We start from the raw sequence: 22,616 nt of genomic DNA on the forward strand, positions 1-22,616 counted from the left end.
TGTGACAGACGGTCTATGTCCAGGGAGCTCCTGTCATCCCCCTTTCCCATGTAGCTGCTCCATCCTTGTCCCTCTCCATCCTTGACCCACTGCCTTTAGCCCCTGAATCAGTGACTTCTACTGATGTCAGCAGATTTCTACTGATGTTAACAGCATCTGAGACCCACCTCACCACCACCTTCTTTCAAGTGTGACTTCCTACAATTCCTTATGTTTTTAAGTAAAGTCCCCATGATCAGACTAAAAATGACCGAGAAGCTGCAAATACGTTTATGCCCTTTGTCCCACTAATCCTATCCTCAGGAAATAATCCAAAAGAAGAAAAAAAAAGCAACAGGTCCCCAGTTGCCTACTGCAGAGCCAAGCACTGCTTCTGATTCATTGCAGGTGTGCGGCATATGTCCCTTGGGTGAATTATAGCCTCGTCTGGAATCGTGAACATGCAGAAGCAGCCCCTGCTATCAACAGAAGGAAAATAGTTGAGCAGATTACGCTCCACCCACACATTCGAGTATTATGCAGCCCCTAAGAAAAGATAATTATGGAGGCTCTGTGACAAAATGAAAAAAAAATACCCATGGTAGCATATTGAGTGAAAAAAGCAGACTGCCAAATTCCATCTACGCTGTGATCACAGCTTTGTATATATTCGTGACTCATAAAAACATAAAATGAAAGGAAGGAGGGGAGGAAATCCAACCACTAACATGCAACAGGAGGGGACGCAGAGTATTTTTCTCTTTCCTTCTGGATCACGGATATTATTTGTTACACTAGTGTGTGTCTGAGTAACTAGAAAAAATAACATAAAATCCTCTGAGATGAGAACTCGTTTACAAGCCAGTCATTTGGTAAGCTTCCACTGAACACATTCTCAGCCCAAGCCAGGCACTGTAAAAGGAACAGGGAAAGAAGATTTATATACAGACCTAACCTCATCACTTCCTCTTCTGTTTGGGAGGAGAGAGATGACTACACTTGAAACCAAGTACAAGAGTTAGAAGCCTTGAATCATGTGCCTCTGTCTGTAGGGGCCATAAAAACAAAGGAGAGGAAAACCAGAGAGAGCACCAGGGTGGACAGCCCCTAAGGGGGTGCTTGAAGGATGGGAGCAATTTCAGGAGGGGGAGGGAGGTGGAGAGCGAGTCCCAGGCAAGGCGAGTGAGCCCAGCGCCAGGTGGGTAATAGCGCCAGGTTTTGCTGGTCTCCACTCACTCTGCTGAGCATCGCAGCTAGACCACCGTGTGTGTGCCTCAGACAGTCCTGCAAGGTGATAATTCCTCATTTACAGATAAAGAAACTGAGACTTAGTGAAAATTAATGAGAGTCTAAGTACATGTGGGAGCCATTAGTAGTAAACACTTACGAAGAAGCATGATGTGTGCCAGGCATTGTGCTTGGAACTATGTGAAGAGTCTGTTGGGCACTGGGTGCTGTGCTCAGCCCTCTGGGCACTGGACACTGTGTTCAGCCCTCTGTGAGAGGCCTACTATGTGCTAGGTACTGTGCCAGGCACTCTGCAATAGCCTCATCCCTCTGTTACAAGCTTGGAGGTGATGGGTAAAGCTATGGCATAGGTGAGTTCTCAGAGGAAAGGAATTCAGAAAAAGAAGAACCGAGGGGAGAGCCAAGGACCCAACTGGAAATGAAAGTTACATAAAGTGGAATTAATTTCTTGGCAAAGTAGAAGCGTTTCTCTCCAGCAATGGCTCTGTGGTACTTGCCACCACTCAAGAGAAATTCTTCACTGACCATGTGGGTGGGAAGCAAAGAGGTGGCATTCCCAATAAAGGGGTGAGGAGTTTGGGGACCAAGGAAGGACAGACGCAAAAGTCTCGGATCAGCAATTCCAAAATACCTTGCTGCTGAATCTGGCCCAGAGAATCCCTGAGCTGGGCCTATTTGTGTTTCAGATCTGGAGAGATTTATAACAGCAGGAGAAAGCAGACATAGCAACCTGGCATTTGGCTCTCTGCCCTCACCCGCTCCAAGTTTATGTAATCGTGATTATATATGTGTAGGCAGGGCAAGCACCCCCGGGAATTGGTGGCCTAAGAAATGAGCCTGACCCTGTGCCTCTGGGAAGCAACCTCACTCTGTGCTTCTCACAATTATCCCATTAAAAGGAGCTGCTAGGGTGCTTTTCAGTGTGAGCATGACTGAGGGAGGACCCATCCCAAGGCTACTTGTGGGGTCAGCAGCATTTTAAATAGACCCAACTGGGTCCAGTTCGGTTGATGGATTGGGCTGGTAATGACTGAACGAGGGATGGCACTCTTTTCAATGAGGATCATTGCTAACCTCAAAAGGAGCCATGTTTGCTTACATGTCGACAGAAAAGGCCAAAGCATCTTCACCCTCGGGGCCCAGGGAATGATATCTGCCTCTACCCAGCTTCTCTTCCTCAGAATTCATCTCACCCCCACCACACCATGACCTTCAAAAGGATGCAACAACAGCAGGGTGTAATGAATCTGTGGCATATTTGGCCCTGTGCACGTGCAAACTCTGTTTTACCTGATTCAACTATGGAAATGCTGAGAGAGGTGTGGGGAGGAGCAGTGGCCTAAAGGTGTGCACAGCCCAGCATTTGGGACACTGCTCCTTAGCACAGCCATTCTGCAGGCAAAGAGAGAGGTCTTGGGAAAATGGAGTTCACAGGGAGGGCTTGATAGCCCAGGAAGGCTGGAGGTAGAGCAGGGTTCCACTTCTACAGGAATGAGCAAACTTGGCAGAAAATGGAGCTGGTGGAAGTAAGGAAGAGCACAGTTACTCATTCCATGATGTAAGGTGGAGACCTGATCACCAGGTGTGAGGCACCAGCTTAGAGCCCACCAACAGTCTGTGTGTTTCAGCCTCCCTCCTGTCTCTCCAGCCTCAGCTTACAGCAAGCTCCCTGTCATTTTCTCTGCTCCAGCCCTCACAACTCACTGTTTCACAGATTTCCTGCCCATCAGGCTCCTCCCACAATAGGGCTTTTGCACATGCTGATCCCTCTGCCTGGAACACTATTCCCAGCACTATTTACCTAGCTAATTCCTTCACTCTCCACTCATCACTTACCCCAGGACCTCTTCTCTGGCAACCCTGATTGAGCAAACCCTCTATTTAAATGGTCTCATAATACCTTTGTGACTCTAGAGCCATTCAGTTTCAATTTAACTTTTATTTGTGTAATTATTGGTTAATGTTTACCTAATGTAAACTCCAAAAGGGGAGAAATCAGATCTCTTTGGCCTCAACAATATATCCCCCAGTGCCTAGTGCAGTGCCAATGCTAAATATTTAATGAACAAATTAATTATTAATTTAAAAAATTATTGACTTGGCTCTTGAGTAACTGGCTTAGACCAGAGGTCCTCATAGTGTGGCGGTTGAATCAGCACCATCAGCATCTCCTGGGTACTTGTCAGAAATGCAAATCTGTGGGCCAAACTCCAGACCAACTGAAGCTAGAAGGAGAGGGGGAGGGTGGGCAAGTTACAATCTGTGTTTTAATGAGCCCTCTGGGAGACTGTGATGCACACTTAGGTTCATGATCCACTGGCCTAATTCCCTAGTTCTAAACTTACAGGTGGGACTTGAAAGGACACACCTGTGCAGATAAGAGCTCTATTAGGTGGAAGCGAAGCTGATCATTTCATATGAGCCTTTGCAATGGGATGGATTTTAGGCTCGACTTGAGGGTTTTGAAGGGAATTTTCACATCAAGACTCAGCTGTCCATTTAGTGTCTGAACCCAGGAAATGCACATAAAATTCCCAGTTAGTGACACTATGGACACAGCTGTTGACATGTGCAGTGGTACCTAAATTTTGCTGGGGGAAGAGGGTGGGGACAGAAAAACTGAACTAGGTACTAAAACAAGATAATCCTGCAAACTCAAATATCTGAGGAAATGCCATTCGTTTCTGAGCAGATCAGGGCCCAGCCACAGTCGGGTGCTCAGTGGGCATAAATATTTTCCCTACAATCTTCAGAGCTCCCGCCTGCATAGTATCTTCGAACAGTGGAAGCCCAGTAGATACTTGTTAAATGCATGCGCGAGTGAGCGAATCAGTGAAGGTGTAAGTAAGTGAGTGGAAGAAGGGATCTCCTTCCTAACAGACTGCTGCCTAATAGAGTACGAATGGTGAATGGCGGATTCTCTCTAGCCTGGAACCTTCCATTGCTGTAGGAAGATCCCCTCTATTTAACCCTTTAACAGTCTTTAAACACAAGGCTGTGTTTTAGATTGAACCTGAAGATTGGACACACAGAAGTTTGCAAATTAATTTAACATGATTTTTATAGCTTCACTGAAAAGGGAGGTGGAAGTGGAAGAAAGCCGATCCCTCCGAGACCAGAAGCCCCGTGAAGACGGGGAACGAGCATTTTGGTTTTGTTCACCACTCTGTCTCTAGCACCTTGGACAGAGCTTGGTGCATAACTCGGCCTCTGCAAACAGGAATTGTCAACTGGCCGACCTATGGGGTGACTGTTATGTGGCTGGCAGTGGGCCAAGTATTTCACTGGTCACCTCATTTCATTTTTAGCACCAAGAAACATGCTAACTACACTTTACAAAGGAGAAGACGAAGGCACAGAAAAGCTGAGGGAGGCAGCTAGACAGAATATAGACTGTGGGACTGCGATGTTCATGCTCCTCCTAGCCCGGGCTGCTTCCCTGTATCGGCCACCAGCCAGTCTTAGATGCCTCCAGCTGTCTGAAACTCTTATAGTTGGACCCATGAGGATAAATGCACGTCCGGGGCGTCTGCCCTATTTATTGCTACTCCCAAGAGCTCTCCCTCTTCCTGATTCTGGGAGTAAACAGTATGACACAGGAAGGGAAGGAGAGAGTTTGGTCCCTGACAGGTATTGTCCTTTGTCTTCTCCCCACTTAGAATCTCTGCTGAAGGAGTGGACATTGTTTTGGATTGCCTCTGTGGGGACAACACTGGAAAAGGCCTCAGCCTTCTCAAACCACTGGGAACCTACATTTTATACGGTGAGTAGCGGGGGACATGCTCGCTGATGAGGACCACTGCACCTGTGCTTGCAGACAAACACTCTAAAAAATGGAATGTGTTGCTGTGTTCGGGCAAGGAGGTTGGGGTCTTTACCTTTTGTAATGTTTTCCAAAATATTGCTATTGGCATTAGTTGTTTCTGATGATACAAGCGACATATGTGCCTACTGCCCTGTCACTCCCATGAGTACTTCTTATTCCATGACTACTATAAGGGACCAAGCCACGCCAGTGTAGTCACTGAGATGGGACTTGACCCACAGAAAGTGGCACCAGTGAGAAATGAAGGAACGAAGGACCTACAGTAGGATGGAGGGCAGCGGCTGGGGGTTTTAAAGGAGGTTCTTCAGTACTGGAGGTGAAATGACAAAAAACAGACCTCTAAATGACCCCTGTATGTCCCAATCAAGACAGAAGCCCTGGGTAGATGGAGCACAGATCTGCTTCTGCATCTTGGGTTTGGAAGGATTTATGGAAGACATCAGGGGGCAGGTTTCCTTGAGCAGAATGAGACCCAGAGCCCCCTCCCTCTTCTCTCCCTTCACAGGCAGGCTAAGTAATTTAAACATTAGTCTCCGCGAAGTCAGAAAAGCATATCTGAAGTCAGATGTCCCATTGCAAAGCCGACTGATACTAGTTACCCAACATTTGAGACTTTTGGTACCTCTGTGCTCTGTAGGTACAATTGAGCCTTAGCTCTGTATAACTCAACGAAATACTTATTTCCTTGCTATTAGCTGAGAAGCTTATAAAAGAGATAATCGAGAGGTGTGAATATTCAAACACCTTTTTGTTGTCCTCAGATCATCAGGAAAGAAAGAGAGGGAACCAGATTTTCATTGCTGGAGCACGTTGGTATTTTCAACAGGGGCCATGTACTTGAAAGTCTTTGGAGGTCGACATTTTTTTTTTTTTTAATTATTACTATTGACACAAGAAGCTCTGAGCATCGATGCATGATGTAGGGATATTGGATATGACGAACATGTGAGTCAAATGCAGACTGACTAACACGTGAGTCAAATGCAGATGGACAACTGATTCATTTTTTACTCATTTACTGATTCTACTTTTGCCCCAGTTTCATAAATTTCGCAGTGTCTAATTCATTACATTGATTACTTGATTACTAAGTAGTTAAAGCCTAGTACCACGATGCTTGGTGGTAGCCGCCACATAAAATTAGAGGCAGTGATTAACTGGCTACTAGTTTACCCAGGCCAAATAATTAAGTTTAAAAATACATTGTTTTGTGTGTTTTTTTTCCATTAAGTAACAGTTCTCTGAGAATAACTTACCCTTAGTTCCATGGGAACAAAGAAGGAAACTCCTTGAAAAGGCCCCAATATAGGATCTAAACTTTTAAGAGTCCTCTCATTTACCCCTTCTGGGAACCCACAGAGGAGTCTTTGCTCCCTGTAGGAACATCTTAAGGTCTTTCCCAGCTTCACCTCCCATCTTCCTATTCACAGTGCTTATTCCAATTAGCAAAGTTCAATTTCTCATACTATTTATCTCAAGTGGTTTTTAGCTTTCTGCCCAGACCTTCTTGGAGCTAAGGCATTGGTCATGTTATTTCCGTGGATTCTGAATCTATTTCACTCTCCTCTGCTCCTCTGTCTGCCTTTTTTTTTTTTTTTTTTTTTCCCATCTATCTACATTCCAGCTCAGCCCAATCTCTTCCCACCACTTAAGTGCCCCGCCCAGGTCACAGCCCCAAGCCCCTCACTTGACAAGGAACCAAATTCAAACCATAAAGGAGTTTCACACGGTTCGTTTCTCAGTCTCAAAGAACAGAACCAACAAGACATTTCAGCAACTCATCATTTTATTAGAACGTGGGCTTAAATCACACTTTTGCCACACGCCCAACTTTCCAAAGTAATGACATGGTCACCTTGAGAGATGTTACTTCCCTTTGACGCAGTTAAAATTAAGTAAACTTGACACCACCCACTCCCTCCATTATCCTCATTTCCCCCAGGCTGACTCCAGCTCTTGACAGTTCTGAACCAAACAACTGCCATTCTTTCATGCGTAACGAGGGATGTTGATTTTCATTAGCAGTCGCTTGATTTGGGAATATTCCATTTTCAGGTTCATCCAACATGGTGACTGGAGAGACCAAGAGCTTCTTTAGCTTTGCAAAATCAGTAAGTATCCACGCATGGCTAATGAACGGTGGTGGTGCGGTGACTTGCATGTGGTGAGCTCTTCCATCTAAGGACGTTGACCTAATAACTAAACCTCGTTTGTCCAGTAGCATCATCGTCTTCAGTGAAGCCTGCGTTCCCGCCTTGCTCAGTAGACGTGGGCAGAGCTGGGGCTTGGGCTGCTTTTGCCCAAATGAGGCAGAGAGAGGGGGAGTGTCTGTGAAACTCCAGAAAGCTTTATTTTGATTTCAACAGAGATTGCTATGTGTTGTTGATGTTTTTAATCATTAGTTGAAAAGAAACTTAGCATCGGTGCATTTTACTTGTTCCCATGAAGAACAAATAAACTTTCTGACCAGGTTTCTGCAGGTACTTGAGATTTCTCTGAATCCTCATTTTACAGAGTTGGAGACACAGATGGGATCCTTTTGAGCAAGCTCCTGGGGTGAATTTTAGACCTGGGCAAGTTTCTGAACCATTGTCTTAGATAATCATGCTCTGAATACAGTGGTTACTTTGTCTACAATGGAAAAGCCACATCCCTGGGCATTTACCCCATAATGAACCTACTTTGACCTACAGTCTCACCTAGAGCTACACTTGCTAGAATTAAAGAATTCGGCCTTGAACTCTGATTTTATCCCCCCTTTTCCCCAGCAAAAGGGGATTGCTGCTTCTCATAAGAGCTTGCTTTTGTCTTCTCTCCTCTCAGACTCCGTGGTGCTTCCCTTACTCTGCAAGTATCTTCTGAGCACCTGCTATTTGTGGCTCTGAGCCAGGCACCGGGCATCACAGCGAGTGAGACAGTTGCATCTTAGGCCCTTGTAACTCTTCCATTCTAATGAGAAACACAACTGAAATAACTAAAACAGATTAACAGCATGATTGTAAATGGTCATAAGCTCTGAAGAAACTAAAAGCAGGGTGCTGAGATAGAAAACGGCAAGACAGGCAAGAGGCCTTTTGAATAGGGAGTCAGGTAAAGCTCTGGTAAGCCGTTTAAATTCATTCTAAGTGTGGCTACAGAGTATTTGAGTGCCCTTTAAGTGCCAACACTGGTTGCCAGAGGCTTCACCCCAACATTCCCTGATTCTGGGAATGATCAGTGCTTCCTGTCCCGTGAAATTAGAATTAAAGGGCTTCTGTTTACATCTGAACTTTAAAGTTCAGGTCAAGGATCATCTCAACTACAGAATGAACAGGGAGCAGAAAGGGTGAAATGATGGATGCTATCTGCAGCGTGTCCCCTGAAGACAGGCTTTGTGTCACTCACAGCTGCTCTGTTGCTGTGGCTGTAATTAACGTGATGCTGACAGCCTGCTGTGGGTAACCAAATCGGTCCCAAATTACTACTATTGTAAGAAGTGTTTTCCCTTTCTTCCCCAAATGCACAATCCCAACATGCAGTTTTAATGAAGTAATTGCAGGGTGCCCAGGTTCGATGACGGCATGCATGAAAACACAGCCAGGATGGAGGTTGAGATTCTCCTGCCCAAACCGAGGGTGGCGGTTACCAGAACACTTTCTAGTTGGAGGGCAAGAATGAAGGCTGTTCCCTTTCAGAGGCCTGGCCCAATGTCAGCTGGTCAGTTAGAAGCAAACTGAAGATAGGGCGTGCCAAGAAGAGGAATGACACCTTTGTTCTGGAAGGTTCTAGAAAGGAATTCTCTTCTGTACATTCAAGAAAGGCTTAGAAGTTAAAGCATGTTTTGTAATCACGCAGGAATTTCTCACTCAGCTATCTTAATTATGCTCTACCTTAAAACTCCCACAGGGCCTGCGCACGCTCTTTGTGAGGCGTGCCATTTGCTTTCAGACCATAACGATGATGCTAATAACAGGTGAAGTTAGCATTTAGAGAGCAGCCTGACTCCAGTTTCAGAGTGCCTGTTCACTAAATCAAAACTGTCGCTTTCAGCATTAGATGCTAATAAAGCTAGCTTACATTCATAGAGCGCCTAGTAGATGTCAGACTCTGAGCTAAGCACTTTGTCTGTACGAACACACTTACTCCTCAAGATGACCCCATGAGGTACAGCAAGGAGGCTGCGCACAGAGACGTTAAGTGACTTGCTTAAGGTTGCACAGCTAGTCAGTGGCGGAATTGGGATTCAAAACCAGGCTTTTGTGTCTAGGATTCAACCACAACTGTGCAGCAACTGTAGATTCGGCAAGCATTCATTTCACAGATATTTGTTGAGGCATTGCAGATACACTGAGACTCAAATTATTAATGATTTCTTTTGCATTTTTCTGGCAAGTAACTCATGGTCAAATACGTGGCTCTCCTGGAGCTGCCCTCAGTCCCTTGGGGAATGTGCTTTGCTAAAGAATTTTCTGTGTGAAGCTTATCCCTATTTAAACCTGTCTTTCTCAGAGTTCCTTTCCTAACAATATGATTTTCTCACTTTAAAAAAATCAGATCTTTTTTCAATCCTGGAAAGAGGCAGGATGTAAATAAACAGCAATAACACAGATGTTATAAATGCGCGTAAGTGCCCATCAATCACATTCCTCTCCGCCATCAGTATTAAACCGAGAGTAACCATCTCACCCCTCAGAACCCTCCAGAAACTGGAACTGGAATTTCCAAATTCAAACCGGCAGCCAAGGAAACACAATTAAATCAGAACAAAGCAGTTGGATCACCATTTCTGCAGTTTATTAGTGGACTGTTTCCTTGTTTTCACATCAGATTGGGAGATGAGAGACTAGGAAAGAGGCAGCTATATTTGCCCTTCGTGTGTATACCATGGAGGACTTTCAGTCCAGGGTTTCTCACCTTTAGTGCTATTGACATTTGGGGCTGAATAATTATCTGTTGCAAGGCTCTGTCCTCTGCACTGTAGGGTGTTTAGCAGCATCCCTGGTGTCTACACACTAGAGGCCAGTAGATTCAGTCATCACAATAAAAATGTCCCTAAACATTACCAAATGTCCCCTCAGGCGCAAAACTGCCCCCAGTTAAGAACCACTGTCTTAACCCCAACACTCTGGTTTTCTCACTCCATCGCGCTGTTCCTTCCTCCTTACCCTTCCCTACCTGATGCATTCCTAGTCAGCTCCCCAGCCTCGTTGTCATCCCCCCTAGGAAAGCTGCACCTGCAGTCAATGCCATCACCCCTACCGTGTCCCCAGCGCACTCTGTAAACCTCTGTGCCACCCCACTCCGTTCACCAACCCCCTCACCACCACCACCAACTCACTAAGCCAAGTGCTTTACACTAAATTCTCCCAGGAAACATCAGAGGCAATATCCTCCCGCAGTATGTAACTGAGAAAAGTGAAGCACAGGGGAAAACAGGGAGCAAGTTGTACAGCCAGGATTCACCTCCAGAGCTGATAATCCTAACCACGGGCCTTCACGTTCCAACTACATGTGGCCCAGGGGCTGTTCTGTAAAGGCCTCCCTCCCACCTTGACCCTGAGCTCTTCTCATAAGCATCGCCGTCTGTAGTTTCCCGCGCGCTCCCCCAACAGATGCTGTCAGAAACACGCCACCCAGCGACCTCTCGGCCAGCTAGAGTCTGGCCGCTGCGGCCCATTCCCTCCCCGCAGTCAGTGCTGACAACACAGCCGGGCACTGAGTCCCTGTAACCGGAAACCTCTTTTTCCAGTGGTGGCAGGTGGAGAAGGTGAACCCCATCAAGCTCTATGAAGAGAACAAAGTCATCGCGGGGTTTTCCCTTTTAAACCTGCTCTTCAAGCAGGGCCGCGCAGGCCTCATTCGAGGAGTGGTGGACAAACTCCTAGGGCTGTACAACCAGAAGAAGATCAGGCCCGTTGTGGACTCCCTGTGGGCTCTGGAGGAGGTAAGAAGCGTGTTCTTCCCCAGCAAATAATCTCTGTTTTTCCAGGTAGGTCTGGGCAGCCAAATACAATTTTTTTGCTAAATGATTTTTCTCCAGGTTGGTTTGTTTTCAACGACAGTCCTAAAAGTCACTGCGCCGTAGTGTGGTGCTTTGGATGTAAGAAATACTTTAAGTTCCCTAGTGGTTCTTTTTTTAAAAAATTATTTATTCTTAATTGAATTTACTGAGGTGACATTGGTAAATAAAACTGTGTAGGTTTCAGGTGTACAGTTCCATAATACATGATCTGTATTGTGTGTTCACCAACCCACGTCAAGTCTCCTTCCATCAGCATTAATCCCCCCTTTGCACTCTTCTACCCACCCTTCTTTCTCGCTGGTAGTCCCCATATAGTTGTCTGTGTCCATGAGTTTGTGTGTTTTTTGTTTAATCCCATAACCTTTTTCACCCAGCCCCCAAAACCCCTTCCCCTCTGACAGCTGTCAGTCTGTTCTCTGTATTTATGAGTCTGTTTCTATTTTGTTTCTTATTTTGTTCATTAGATTCCACATATAAATGAAATCATATGATATTTGTCTTTCTCTGACTGACTTATTTCACTTAGCATAATACTGTCCAGGTCCATCCCTGCTGTTGTGAAAGGTAAGATTTCCTTCTTTTAATGGTCGAGTAGTATTCCATGGTGTAAATGTATCACAGCTCTTTTATCCACTCATCTACTGACGGGCACTTGGCTATTGTAAATAATGCTGCAATGAACACAGGGGTGCATATATTGTTTTGAATCAGTGTTTCGGGTTTCTTCGGATATATTGCCAGAACTGGAATCGCTGGGTCTTAAGGTGATTTTTTGAGGTAACGCCATACTGTTTTCCACAGTTAACTGCACCGATCTGCATTCCCACCAACAACGCACGAGGGTTCCCTTTTCTCCACATCTTGGCCAATACTTGTTGTTTGTTGATTTACTGATGAGAGCCATTCTGACAAGTGTGAGGTGATACCTCATTGTGGTTTTAATTTGCATCTCTCTGATGATTAGTGACACTGAGCATCTTTTCATATGTCTATTGGCCATCTGTATGTCAGTCACTGACGCCTTGAGTCTGCCCAGACCTCCACACCCCAGTCCAGGCAGCTGACTCCTCAGTGGGGTACAGGTTCCACAGGCTGGGGCGACGGGGAGACCAGAGGGTGGGGCAATTGCTTTCCTGCAGGCTGATGCCATATGGAGGGGAGTGCTCCACCCAAGAAAGGTGGTGTCTGTGGTGTGGGAGAGGGACTCAGCACAGGGATCCTGGCGGCTGTCCCTTCAGCTCTCTCCCCAGAGCCACAAACTCTAGTCTTTTTCATGGTACTCTCGTCCTCTCTGCCCTCCCTCCACTGGGGCCCAGGGTAAGTGGCTGTGAACAAGATTTTGTGTGTTGGCCCTTAAAGAGGGTGCCTGTCTCTAGCAGACTCTGTCTCTCCCTGGTGGACAGAAGCCCCACTGATTTTCATATCCAGATGTATGTGTGCACCTCTTCCTGGCTCTGCTGCTCTGGGCTGTGAGCCAGACTTGGGGTTGAAACCTCATGTTTCTTAAGGGGAACCCTGACAGCTGAGATATCCCTCCGGAATCTAAGCTGCTGCCAGTGGGAGCAGGAGCCAGCCCTTTCTGCGTCTCCGCCCTTCCTACCAGTCTTGCTGCGGCTTCTTCCGTAAATCCTTGGTAATGAGACTTCTCTTCAGTTGGTTATTCAGGATGCTTGCTCTATCTATATTTTAGTTGTAATTCTAGTTTGGTCCTGGGAGGAGGTGAGAGTAACATCCACCTACTCCAATGCCATCTTAGATCCTGTCTTCCCCGTAGTGGTTCTTAAAACCTCATGCCTCACCATACTATTTGTACCAGAAACCCTTTCCAGGTAAGCCAAGTTTTATGTATACGATTCATCTTGTGTACAAGAGAGCATATATATTGTTGCAGCATCATTGATATTGTCACCTTGTGGGTATATAAGAGATCAAGGTCAGGGCAGACAGTGGCTCAGAGATGAAATGATTTGTGTGCTAAGCCCGGATGCTTATCAGCGGTCCCAATGGGCACTGTCATTATTGATGAATTGTTGGATCTACCCTTGGACTGAGTGTTTTCATTCATTGATCTACCAAATGTTCTAGTGTTTAAAAGCCGTTCCTTGATCATGAAAGAATTAAGAACTCCTAATGTAACCTTTAAGGATACTGAAGTGTGACTGGTTGTTTGGGTTCAGGTGAAATAATCTAGGAGGAGGCAGGGTCTAGAAAATCCTCCAGGACAAGGAATGTTTGAGACATTTGGGAAGCCAGTCAGGAGCTACTTGTGAGGAGAAAATGAAGAGATGTGGCCTAGGTTTCCAGAGGCATTTTACTAAGAAATCTTCCTAAGTCGGGATTTCATACCCTTGGCTTCAGGGAGCCATGAAGCCACTGAGGAATATTTTAAAATATATGAGAACATGTGTTTTGTTGTTGTTATCGTTGTTGTTGGTGTGTGTGTGTGTGTGTGTGTGTGTGTTTGCATTTTGCATGGGCGAGTACCTTAGAGTATAAACACTTCTTTGTACTTTTGGGAATCATGGATACCTCTGAAACGCTAACAAACACAAAGTTCTGTGGTACAGAGAGTGGGTGTCCTCCTGGCAAGAAGGCTGGTGTTATTTGCCTAATGGAAGAGGTTGGCCACATCCTGTGGCTTCCCTAAACACAGAAATCCCACCAAAAAGCTTTGTGGGGGTCACTGTACAATCAAATAGGACTGGTTCTGGATCCATGGGCCAGGATGCCTCTCTGATCCTGCAGTATTGTGAACGGTCTTAAAAAACCCAACCACCAAATCCCTTTTTTCTTATGATAAAAGACATAAATGCTTAAGAAGAAAATGAACTGTAAGTCCACGTTCCAGAAATGGATAACATCATTAACATTTTGGTTTGCTTCTTTCCTGTCTTTTTCCTATTTACAGATGCTCACTGTGATTCAATTTATTGCTAAATCAGATCAGATAATCATTAGTTCCTTCTGCTGTTTAATTTCCAAGATTGTTAGCCTATCATTGTACTTTTCTTGACAAGTTTTAATTTAATGAGTCAGGCATCCATATGGCATTCACTACGATATCTCATTGCCACAGAGTTCAGCTGGATTACACCATTACTGGATTCTCAGTGGTCGGGAAGGAAAGAAAACTGGGAATAGTCAAGACCAGAGATAAGAGATTAGCTTTACCATGGGACAAAGACGGGGGTTTACACGTAGACTCAGTGCCCAAAAGAGACCCAACAAAACTGGTAGCATTTAAGCAGAGGTTGAAATGCAAGAGGGATCTCCTCAGCCCAGTGGTTCCTTGTTCTAATACTTGGAATCAGTCCTGGTCACAGTGGTAATGAATTGCCAAATACGTATTGAATAACTACTGTGTGCCCAGTCCTGTGCCGATGCTGGGGATATAGTGGCGAGCAGACGGCCAAAACCCCTTGGTTTCACGGAGCTTATGTTCAGAGGGGTGGGAAGGGGCAGCAAATACTTAAGTGACCGACAAATACCAACTGTAATAAGTTCTTGGAAGGAGTTAGATTAGGGTATATGTTGGCAAGTAAGTGGAGGGGGGGAAGTTTCCATAGAGCAGTGTTTTTCAACTTCTTTTTCATTTTATCCCAAGGGAGACTTTTTAGATTTCTTTTCTAATTAACCCCCCTATGAAATTTTATTATCATGGGTATTCCATCTACCTATATTTTTCTATTTGCCTACCTATCATATATCTATCTACTTATGTTCTGTGTATATATCTATGCTTCATACATTAAAATAATAAGATTTTTTCCACCTGCCAAAAACCTGTGTATACCCCTTTGGGGTGGGATCACTTCTGTTGAGATTGCATGCTGTAGAGTGACTTCCAAGAAGAAAGGTTAGGTATCATAGGACATGAAAGAGGCAAAAAAACACACCAAAAAACCTGGAAGAAGAGCATGCAAAGCAGAGAGACCCTCAAAAGCAAAGCGACAAGGAAAGAAAGATCATGATGGATTCAGGTGACCAGGTTCCCTGTATTGTTGTGAAAAAAGGAGGGGATGGTTCAAGGAGAGCCTGAATGAATATGGCCATCAGGGGCCAGGTCGAAATCTAGATTTTACTCTAAGTTCCACAGGAGGCCACTAAAATGTCAGGGTTAGGAGGTACTGCATCGTGGTCCCATGGGTATTAGTCACCAGGGAAGAAACCAAAACTGTTAGGCTCCAGCTGCAGGAGCCTGATGCTATTCAAAGGAGACAGTGCAACTGAGGAATGGGAAGGGGGCACCCGGCTAAGCTCAGCTCTCATCAGAGGGGTTCTGACCAGGCGTGGCTGGAACACGTAAGGCAGCCAGGGGGAAGCGGAGCTCCATGCATGCTGGAGCTAAGTCAGGACTGGCTCAAGAAGTGAATCAACCAAGGATGCAGAGCAGAGCTTCTCAGGACCCACACTGAGTAGAGATGGGAGAGCTAGGGCTGGTAGCCGACTAAATGATGGATCATATGCAAGTCCAGGACTTTATTCCAAGTGCTTCCTAAATTCACGCACTTCCTTTCGTCTCCACTGATGGCACTGTAGCCAAGTGGGGTTTTTTCCTGTAAGGAGCTCCCGACGGGCTTCTATAGGGTGTCCTGCACCCAGGTGCCTGAGTGAACTTATCACTACCTAACCTAGATCATGTCCATCCTGCTTAAAACCCTCCTTGGCTTCCCATGGCACCTGGAATCCAGTCTGAGTTCCTTTGCCAGGCCTCTATGGCCCTGCCCAGTCTGAACTCCTGACCTCTCATCAGCCTCACACTGTCCACCGCGCCTCCTACATCCAAGATTCAGTGGCTTGCACGTCCCTGGTGATTGAACCCACTCAAGCCTTTCCTGTCTTGGGCCACTGAAGCTGTTGCTTCCTCTCTTTGGAACTTTCCTCCTTGAGATTTCAGAGCTTCCTTCTCATCGCTATGTTTCAGCTCCAATGAGACCTATCTAAAGAGGCCTTCCCAAACCCTGAGGGGAGCATCCTGCACAACCTTCCTTGCCTGGGCCATCCTCTGCCCCTTTACTTTGTCTGATAGCCTCCCTTGTATGTACCACTGGTTGAAATTATCTTAATCATTTATTCATCAACTTGTTTAGACTCTTCTCTCCCTTTCACTATAATGTAAACCCTAGATTAGGAGAAACCCTGGTTTCTCAAGACCCCAGTGCCTGGAATGGAGTAGATATGGAATGGAGTAGATAATAATAAACTTGTATTGCATGAGTGAATTAATGAATAATGAATTAATGAATTCACCAACACACAGAAATATGGCTACTTGGATACTTTCCATGTTTAACGGTAAACATTTTTGAATGAATGAGATTCATTCAAATAAGATTAAGCTTGGACGCAACTGACATTTCAACTGAACAATCTGTTGTTTGAGGGGGGCGCTGCCTGGTGCATTGTAGCATGTTTAGCAGCACCTCTGGCCTCTACCCACTAGATGCCAGCAGCTGTGACAATAAAAAATAGCTCCAGACATTGTCAAAATTGCCCCTAGTTGAGAGCCATGCCTTAAAAAAAGCCATATTGGTTAAGACTGTCTGTCACCAGGAAAACAAAGGAATTATAAGTGCCCATACCAGGCCAGTCATTCACAGAGGGGAAGACAGACGGCTGCTGCTTATTTGCCAACAAAAACATCCACAGGCACTCATCAGTAACACCCACCAACTTTCTGAGGGTTCTTTTCGGCAATATTTACAGACATCTGTTTAGAGCTCCAGTTGGGCCAAACTCAGCTATTTATCAAGCCCACGCAGCTCTTCTGGGCTTGGAGAGAGTAGAGCATGCTTATTACTTGTGAACCTCAGAAGGAGGACTATAATCATTTCCCCCCCTCCTCTTTGATAAATGATTTCACAAAATTGCTTTTCAGGCTAGCTCTATAATTTCATCTATGGAATATAAATCCCATAGGGATTAAAAGAAAATTTTCTTGGGCTCTCTGAGCCTTCAAACTAGATTTAATAATATCAGAGATGATGAGGGTTTCTTTTCAGCCATCTGTCTTTGACTTCACTCTAAATTTAATACACAAAGCAGAGTGGATACACTGCAGCCTCACGTTTGCCTCCAGATATTAAATGTGCAGCTGTACATCAAGTTGGAAAAAAATCTCTCCGAGAAGTTCAGAGGTGGGAAAGGTATGAAAAATACGATTGTCAACCAAGCAGCAGTGATATTATTGAGCACCTACTATGTGCTAGTAGGATGTCAAATCTATTTCAGGATATCGGTCTACAGAAGGGATAGACGATGTGTTCCCCTGACCCTTGAGTTTATGATTTGTTTTTTGGGACAACTATAAAACAAAGAATAACTTAGGGTTCGATCATGGGGAGTTGGCTTCAAGTGCAAGTGGGTCTGGAAATGAGAGAGGATGCTATTAAGGAAGAATGAATGCTCAGAGATGGTTTCAAGAATGGGGTGGGGCTTGGTTGAGATCGGAAGAAAATGCAAATTCTTTGGATGATGTTGAGGTTAAAAATAGGTATTATAAGCAGGAGGGGCAGAAATCACAGGAGTAGGGGTGAGTATGGGGTAGGTGTGGTTGAGAGGCCTAAGCTAAGCAAAGCAAAGCAGAGGTTGCTGACTGAGGACGGACGAGAGGAACCAGGATTGCTTGGGGTCAATGAAATCAAATCCTGGAGGCCTTCACTGCCAGACAGAGAAGCTGGAGTCAACACTCTGAGTGAGCGGCTTGCCCTTTGAGAGTGTGGCCTAAGCAACATGCACTGTTTGACCCTCCCAATTCCCGGAAGCCCATTTGGGTCCCAAGTAAGATGCTAGAAAGATACACACCTGGACAGTACAGCTGCAGCCTCTGAGGAAAAATGTATTTTTCCACCTGCCATTTAAAAGTACACGGAGGGCTCTTCTATGAGCTGAAGTGTGTCCTCCTCAAGTGCATATGTTGAAGCCCAAACCCCCAGTTCCTCAGAATATGATCGTATTTGGAGATGGGGCCTTTAAAGAGGTAAATAAGTTCAAATGAGGCCTCTGGGTAAGCTGAGTGGTGTACTTATAAGAAGAGGAAATTAGGACATGCAGAGAGACACCAGGGATGGGTGCACAGAGGGGGGAAGCCCATGTGAGGCCATCTGTAAGCTCAGGAGGGAGACCCCAGAATGAAACCAACACTGCTGGCACCTCGATCTCAGACTTTTGGCCACCAGAACTGTGAGAAAATGAATTTTTTTAAAAGAAAAAATCTTTATTGATTTCAGAGAGAGGAAAGGAGAGGGAGAGAGAGATAGAAATATCAATGATGAGAGAGTCATTGATTGGCCACCTCCTGCACGCCCCCAACTAGGGATCGAGCCTGCAACCCGGGCATGTGCCCTGACCGGGAATAGAACCCCGATCGCCTGGATCCTAGATCAACGCTCAACCGCTGAGCCACGCCCGGCCAGGCTAGAAAATGAATTTTTGTAGTGTAAGCTACTTGGTCTGTAGTACTTTTTATGGCAGCCCTAGAAAACTGATACAGGGTTGCATGGAGATCTTGGCAATTTTTAAATCTCCTCTTAAAAGCATTTTCTGTAGTGTTTTACAGCATTGCTTACATAAAGGTCTATGACTGGGCTAAGATGGTACCGCTAGTCACATGTGGCTATTTACATTTAAATTAAGATGAAGTCAAATTAAAAATTCAGTTCCTTAGTTGTACTAGCCACTTTTCAAGTGGTGAGCAGCCACATGTGGCTAGTGGCTACCCTATTGGACTGCGCAGGGATAGAGGAACGTTCCTATCATTTCAGATATTCCATTGGAGCTGGTCTATGAGATGATGTCATTTTTCTGTTTGAAGGTAGGAAAAATTTTTCCTCTTCAGCAATCTGGCATGATTACCTTTTAGTAAATTTTGTTAATTATGCCCTTCCTCGTATATATCTCTTTGTCTTGGCTGCAGTGAAGTTCACTGCCCAAATGCAGTCCATTATTTGATTTAAGTGCCCCTAATTCCTCATTATACGTCCACCACAGTTTTGCCTTCATGTTAATAATTGTGGTTTAATTATATGTGTCTTTCATTCTATGCTATCACAAAACCTATACAGAGATAAGTCTGTCTAAAAGAACGAATGAAGGAAAAACAATGTGATGCTGAACTTGAAAGGGACCCTTATCTGTCCCAGAGCAAGATAATGACTTGATAAAAGGAAGATTAATGTTGAACTAGCAACAGGGAGGGTGGAATGATCCCAGAGGCAAGGCTGAGTGGGCGTGTGACTGTCCCATTTTTTTTAAAAAAGCTACAAATTTCAACTTCGATACCAGACTGGGAAGTTAAGATAGAATGAAGCCAAGCCTCTGAGACAGGTGCCCAAACCCAAACTAAGAGGCGAAGACTCAAGGATGAACCATGGAAAGTTCCACTTAATTATGGCAGAAGGCAACCGGCTGGCATGGGCCTTCTTTAAAGATTTGGAGTACCCTTCTGAGACACAGTTGGGGGTGGGCGGAGCATTTTAAAAGAATCACCAAAAAGCAGGCAATGTGTGTTGTATCACGTGCACGTTGGTTTGGAGAATAGGCTGGGGGCAGCTAGTCTGGCCAGGAGCCCACTGCCGAGTTTTAGATGTGGCCATAGGTAAGCCTCTGACTAAAGGGGGGGGCAGTAGAATGGGACAGAATGAGTGAATCCGAGTCACTGGAAAGGATGAGAATTGGAAATAAAGGACCAATTGGAAATAAAGAAGCAAGAATCAGAGAGGACCAATGACCAATGGTCTTGCAATCTGGGAGAATGAGTGGGGTGTCAGCAATACCATGTTAGCTAGTTGTGCTGGAAGCTGCCATGAGGAACTGATGAGTGGGATGTGAGTTTAAGGTTAGGGTAGAACACGCAAGTGGAGATGTCCACAGGCAATTCAAACCCACAGTCACACTGAGGGGGGAGGGCTGGATAATTACTGCGGCTACTGACATTTCTAGAGGGTGTACTCTGTGCCAGTCATCGCCCTATGTTTTGCATGTATTAACTCATTTAGACGCACCAACAATCCCAAGACCTAGCTACTATTATCATCATCTTATAGGTCACAAAAATGAGGCTTTGGGGAAATTATACTTGCCCAGGGTCCCTGCTTTTACTGTAATTTAATGGAAATTTGAATCCCAGGGAAATCTAATGCATAGAAGTTGTTGAAAAAAATGACTGTATAAACTCATTGAACCAAAGACTAAGCAAAATTATTACATTAACAAATACTTAGTATAGCATATGCCAAGTACTTTTCTAGGCACGTTCCCTTAATTAACTCATTTACTCCCACAAACCCCAAGTGGCAGGTGCTGCTGTGATACAAACAAGGAAATGGACTTATGGTGAGGTGAGGTAAGGCGCTCCAGGTCACCCAGCTGGTACATGGCACAGCTGGCATTCAGACCAAGAAAGCATGGCTCTCGAGTTCATGCCATGGGCATTAACTTCCTCACTGCAGAAAGAAGAGTGTTAAGGCCAGAACCCCAGCATCGCCCCCCCTTCACACAACAGGCAAAAGATGAGGCATTCACAAACAAGTCAGCAGTGAAGGGACCATCATGACCATCTGACAGGTCTTAGTGTCAGCTGCTGCTGACAAGTCAGGAAGCACATAGCAGAACAGCCTTTGGATTTGGCCTGAGGGTAACTTGACCTTTCAGAAGGCCCTTTCAGTAGAATGTTGAGGGCAGAAGTCTGAATGCACAGGGTCAGGTAGGGAATGCATGTGTAGGGTAGGCTGACAGCCAGCGTCAGTCTCTCATTTAGCCCTGAGCAGAACAAAGAGTTGGGAGATAGCCAGGAGGAGCAGGGTCCAGAGAAGGGTTGTTTAGAAAGTAGATTAGTGGTTGCTAAAGCTGGGCAGGTGGGGTTTGGGAAGAAACTGGAAAGGACTGCTAATGGGTAGATGGTTAGGATTTCAACATGAATTTCCTGGGGGCCGGGGGATGGGGAGAACACAACTCACTCCATACCAAATGGTGAGCCAGATAAGATCAAAATGGGAAACTATTTGTAAAGGGCTGAAGAGACAAAATTTAGCATAAGGACTAAAGGGGTGGGTCTAGAATAGTTGAAGCCCCCCTTCCTCCAGTTATAGCTGAGTCCTCTGAGCAGTTAATCACTTTCTCTTTAATGGGGATAATAGCAGTCAGGGCCCACTCTACGGGATTGCTGTGAAAATGTCATGAGGCCATGTGGGGAAAGCTGTCCAGGTGCGTCCTGGCACAAATAAAGTCAGCCTCTGTGGTCCTCTTAGAAGGGGTGGGGTGGGTGGGTGCGGCCCGGTGTTTCTGCCTCTTGCAGTTAAACCTCCCAGGGCTGGTTTCCTCCCTGATTTGCTACTGCCAGGCTCACTGGTGCCCCTGCCTTATGCTTTCATTCATTTCCAAAGACACTTGTGGAGCTGCTGCCTGGAACAGAAGCTCTGAGCAGCACAAATGATAAACACATGCTGGTGTTTGGAGCCCCCATCCTCCAACCATCTCATTGCTTACTAACTACTAAATTGGCTGATTACTAAACTGTTAGCTTGTTTTGGGGAGGTGCCGCCAGGAGAGTGCCATGCTCCTGTTAGTCATTTAATAAACTCTACATGCACAGCTGCCTGAGGAGCCCTGGGCAACTGACAAAGTTACAGTAGTGGCTAAAGTTTGGTATTTACACCGAGCCAGGCACTGCCCTGAGCACTTTGCATGCACTGGCTCATCTAGACTTAAAGCAATCCTGTAAGGAACTACTATTTCCCCATTTAACAGATGAGGAGGCTGAGGCTCAGAGAGAAAGTTAGGAAGCCCGGACAAGGTCACACAGCCAAGAAGTGGTGGAGCCAAACTGGAAGCTCAGGCTGGCTCTCTCCTGAAGCCATGCCTGTAACCACAGCTTCACCCTTCTGCAGGAGTGGGGGTGACTCTGTCCCAGGCCTTTCACTCTGCCTGCCCCATCTCCCTGATTGCAGGCTTCCATGTTCAGGGGAAGAAGACTGGTTTGCAAGACCCTGGTCCATCAGTTCCTAACTTGTATGATTGCAGACAGGTGACTTTGCATCTCAGGCCCTATTTTTTGCATCTGTAAAATGAGGCAGATAAGCCTTGCTTTTCCTGCCAGTGTTAAAGTCTGTTGCAAGCCATGTATATGAGCTGTAACATGAATACTGCACAGGAATGCCTCAGAGTGGGTGCTTAATACTTCAGATTTTCTTCCTTTCTTCCTTTCCATTTTCATGTGTCATTTTCCTAGCTCCCCGAGCACATTCACACACGTCATCACTCTGTGAGTTTGTTCCACACACACTGATAGGGTGAAGATTAGGACGTGGGGATTAAGCTGACAGCCATGTGATGCGTACTTCAACGTTGCCTCTGCAGTTGGTGTAGTTATGCCCATATCTCAGATGAGAAGATGGAGGCCGGGAGAGCTGATGCCTCCTCCAAAACATAGGCCTGTAAGTGGCAGCACAAATTCCCTTGAATCCAAGGCCAGTACTTGAGTTTCACCACCTCCCTCTCTGTCCTGCTCCAAAGACTACAAATTACGAACTAGTTGGGTTCATATTTTACTGCATTTTTATTGCT

The 22,616-nt window shown here is 45.5% G+C and overlaps 1 protein-coding gene across 4 annotated transcripts in view; it reads left to right on the forward strand.

Moving 5' to 3' along the window:
* Positions 1-22,616, forward strand: part of VAT1L (vesicle amine transport 1 like) — a 102,415-nt gene that overhangs the window by 41,573 nt on the left and 38,226 nt on the right. For all 4 annotated transcript variants that reach the window (XR_013997532.1, XM_081118404.1, XM_081118403.1 and 1 more), the window contains exons 5-7: positions 4,887-4,990; positions 7,109-7,164; positions 10,782-10,976. Coding sequence is in view for 3 of the 4 variants with exons in the window: in XM_081118404.1 (XP_080974530.1) it covers positions 4,887-4,990; positions 7,109-7,164; positions 10,782-10,976 (355 nt within the window). In the remaining variant the exon portion in view is untranslated. The remainder of the gene's footprint in view (positions 1-4,886; positions 4,991-7,108; positions 7,165-10,781; positions 10,977-22,616) is intronic.

The sequence above is a fragment of the Miniopterus schreibersii genome (genome assembly GCF_964146895.1).
Source record: "Miniopterus schreibersii genome assembly, chromosome: 18".
NCBI lineage: Eukaryota > Metazoa > Chordata > Mammalia > Chiroptera > Miniopteridae > Miniopterus > Miniopterus schreibersii.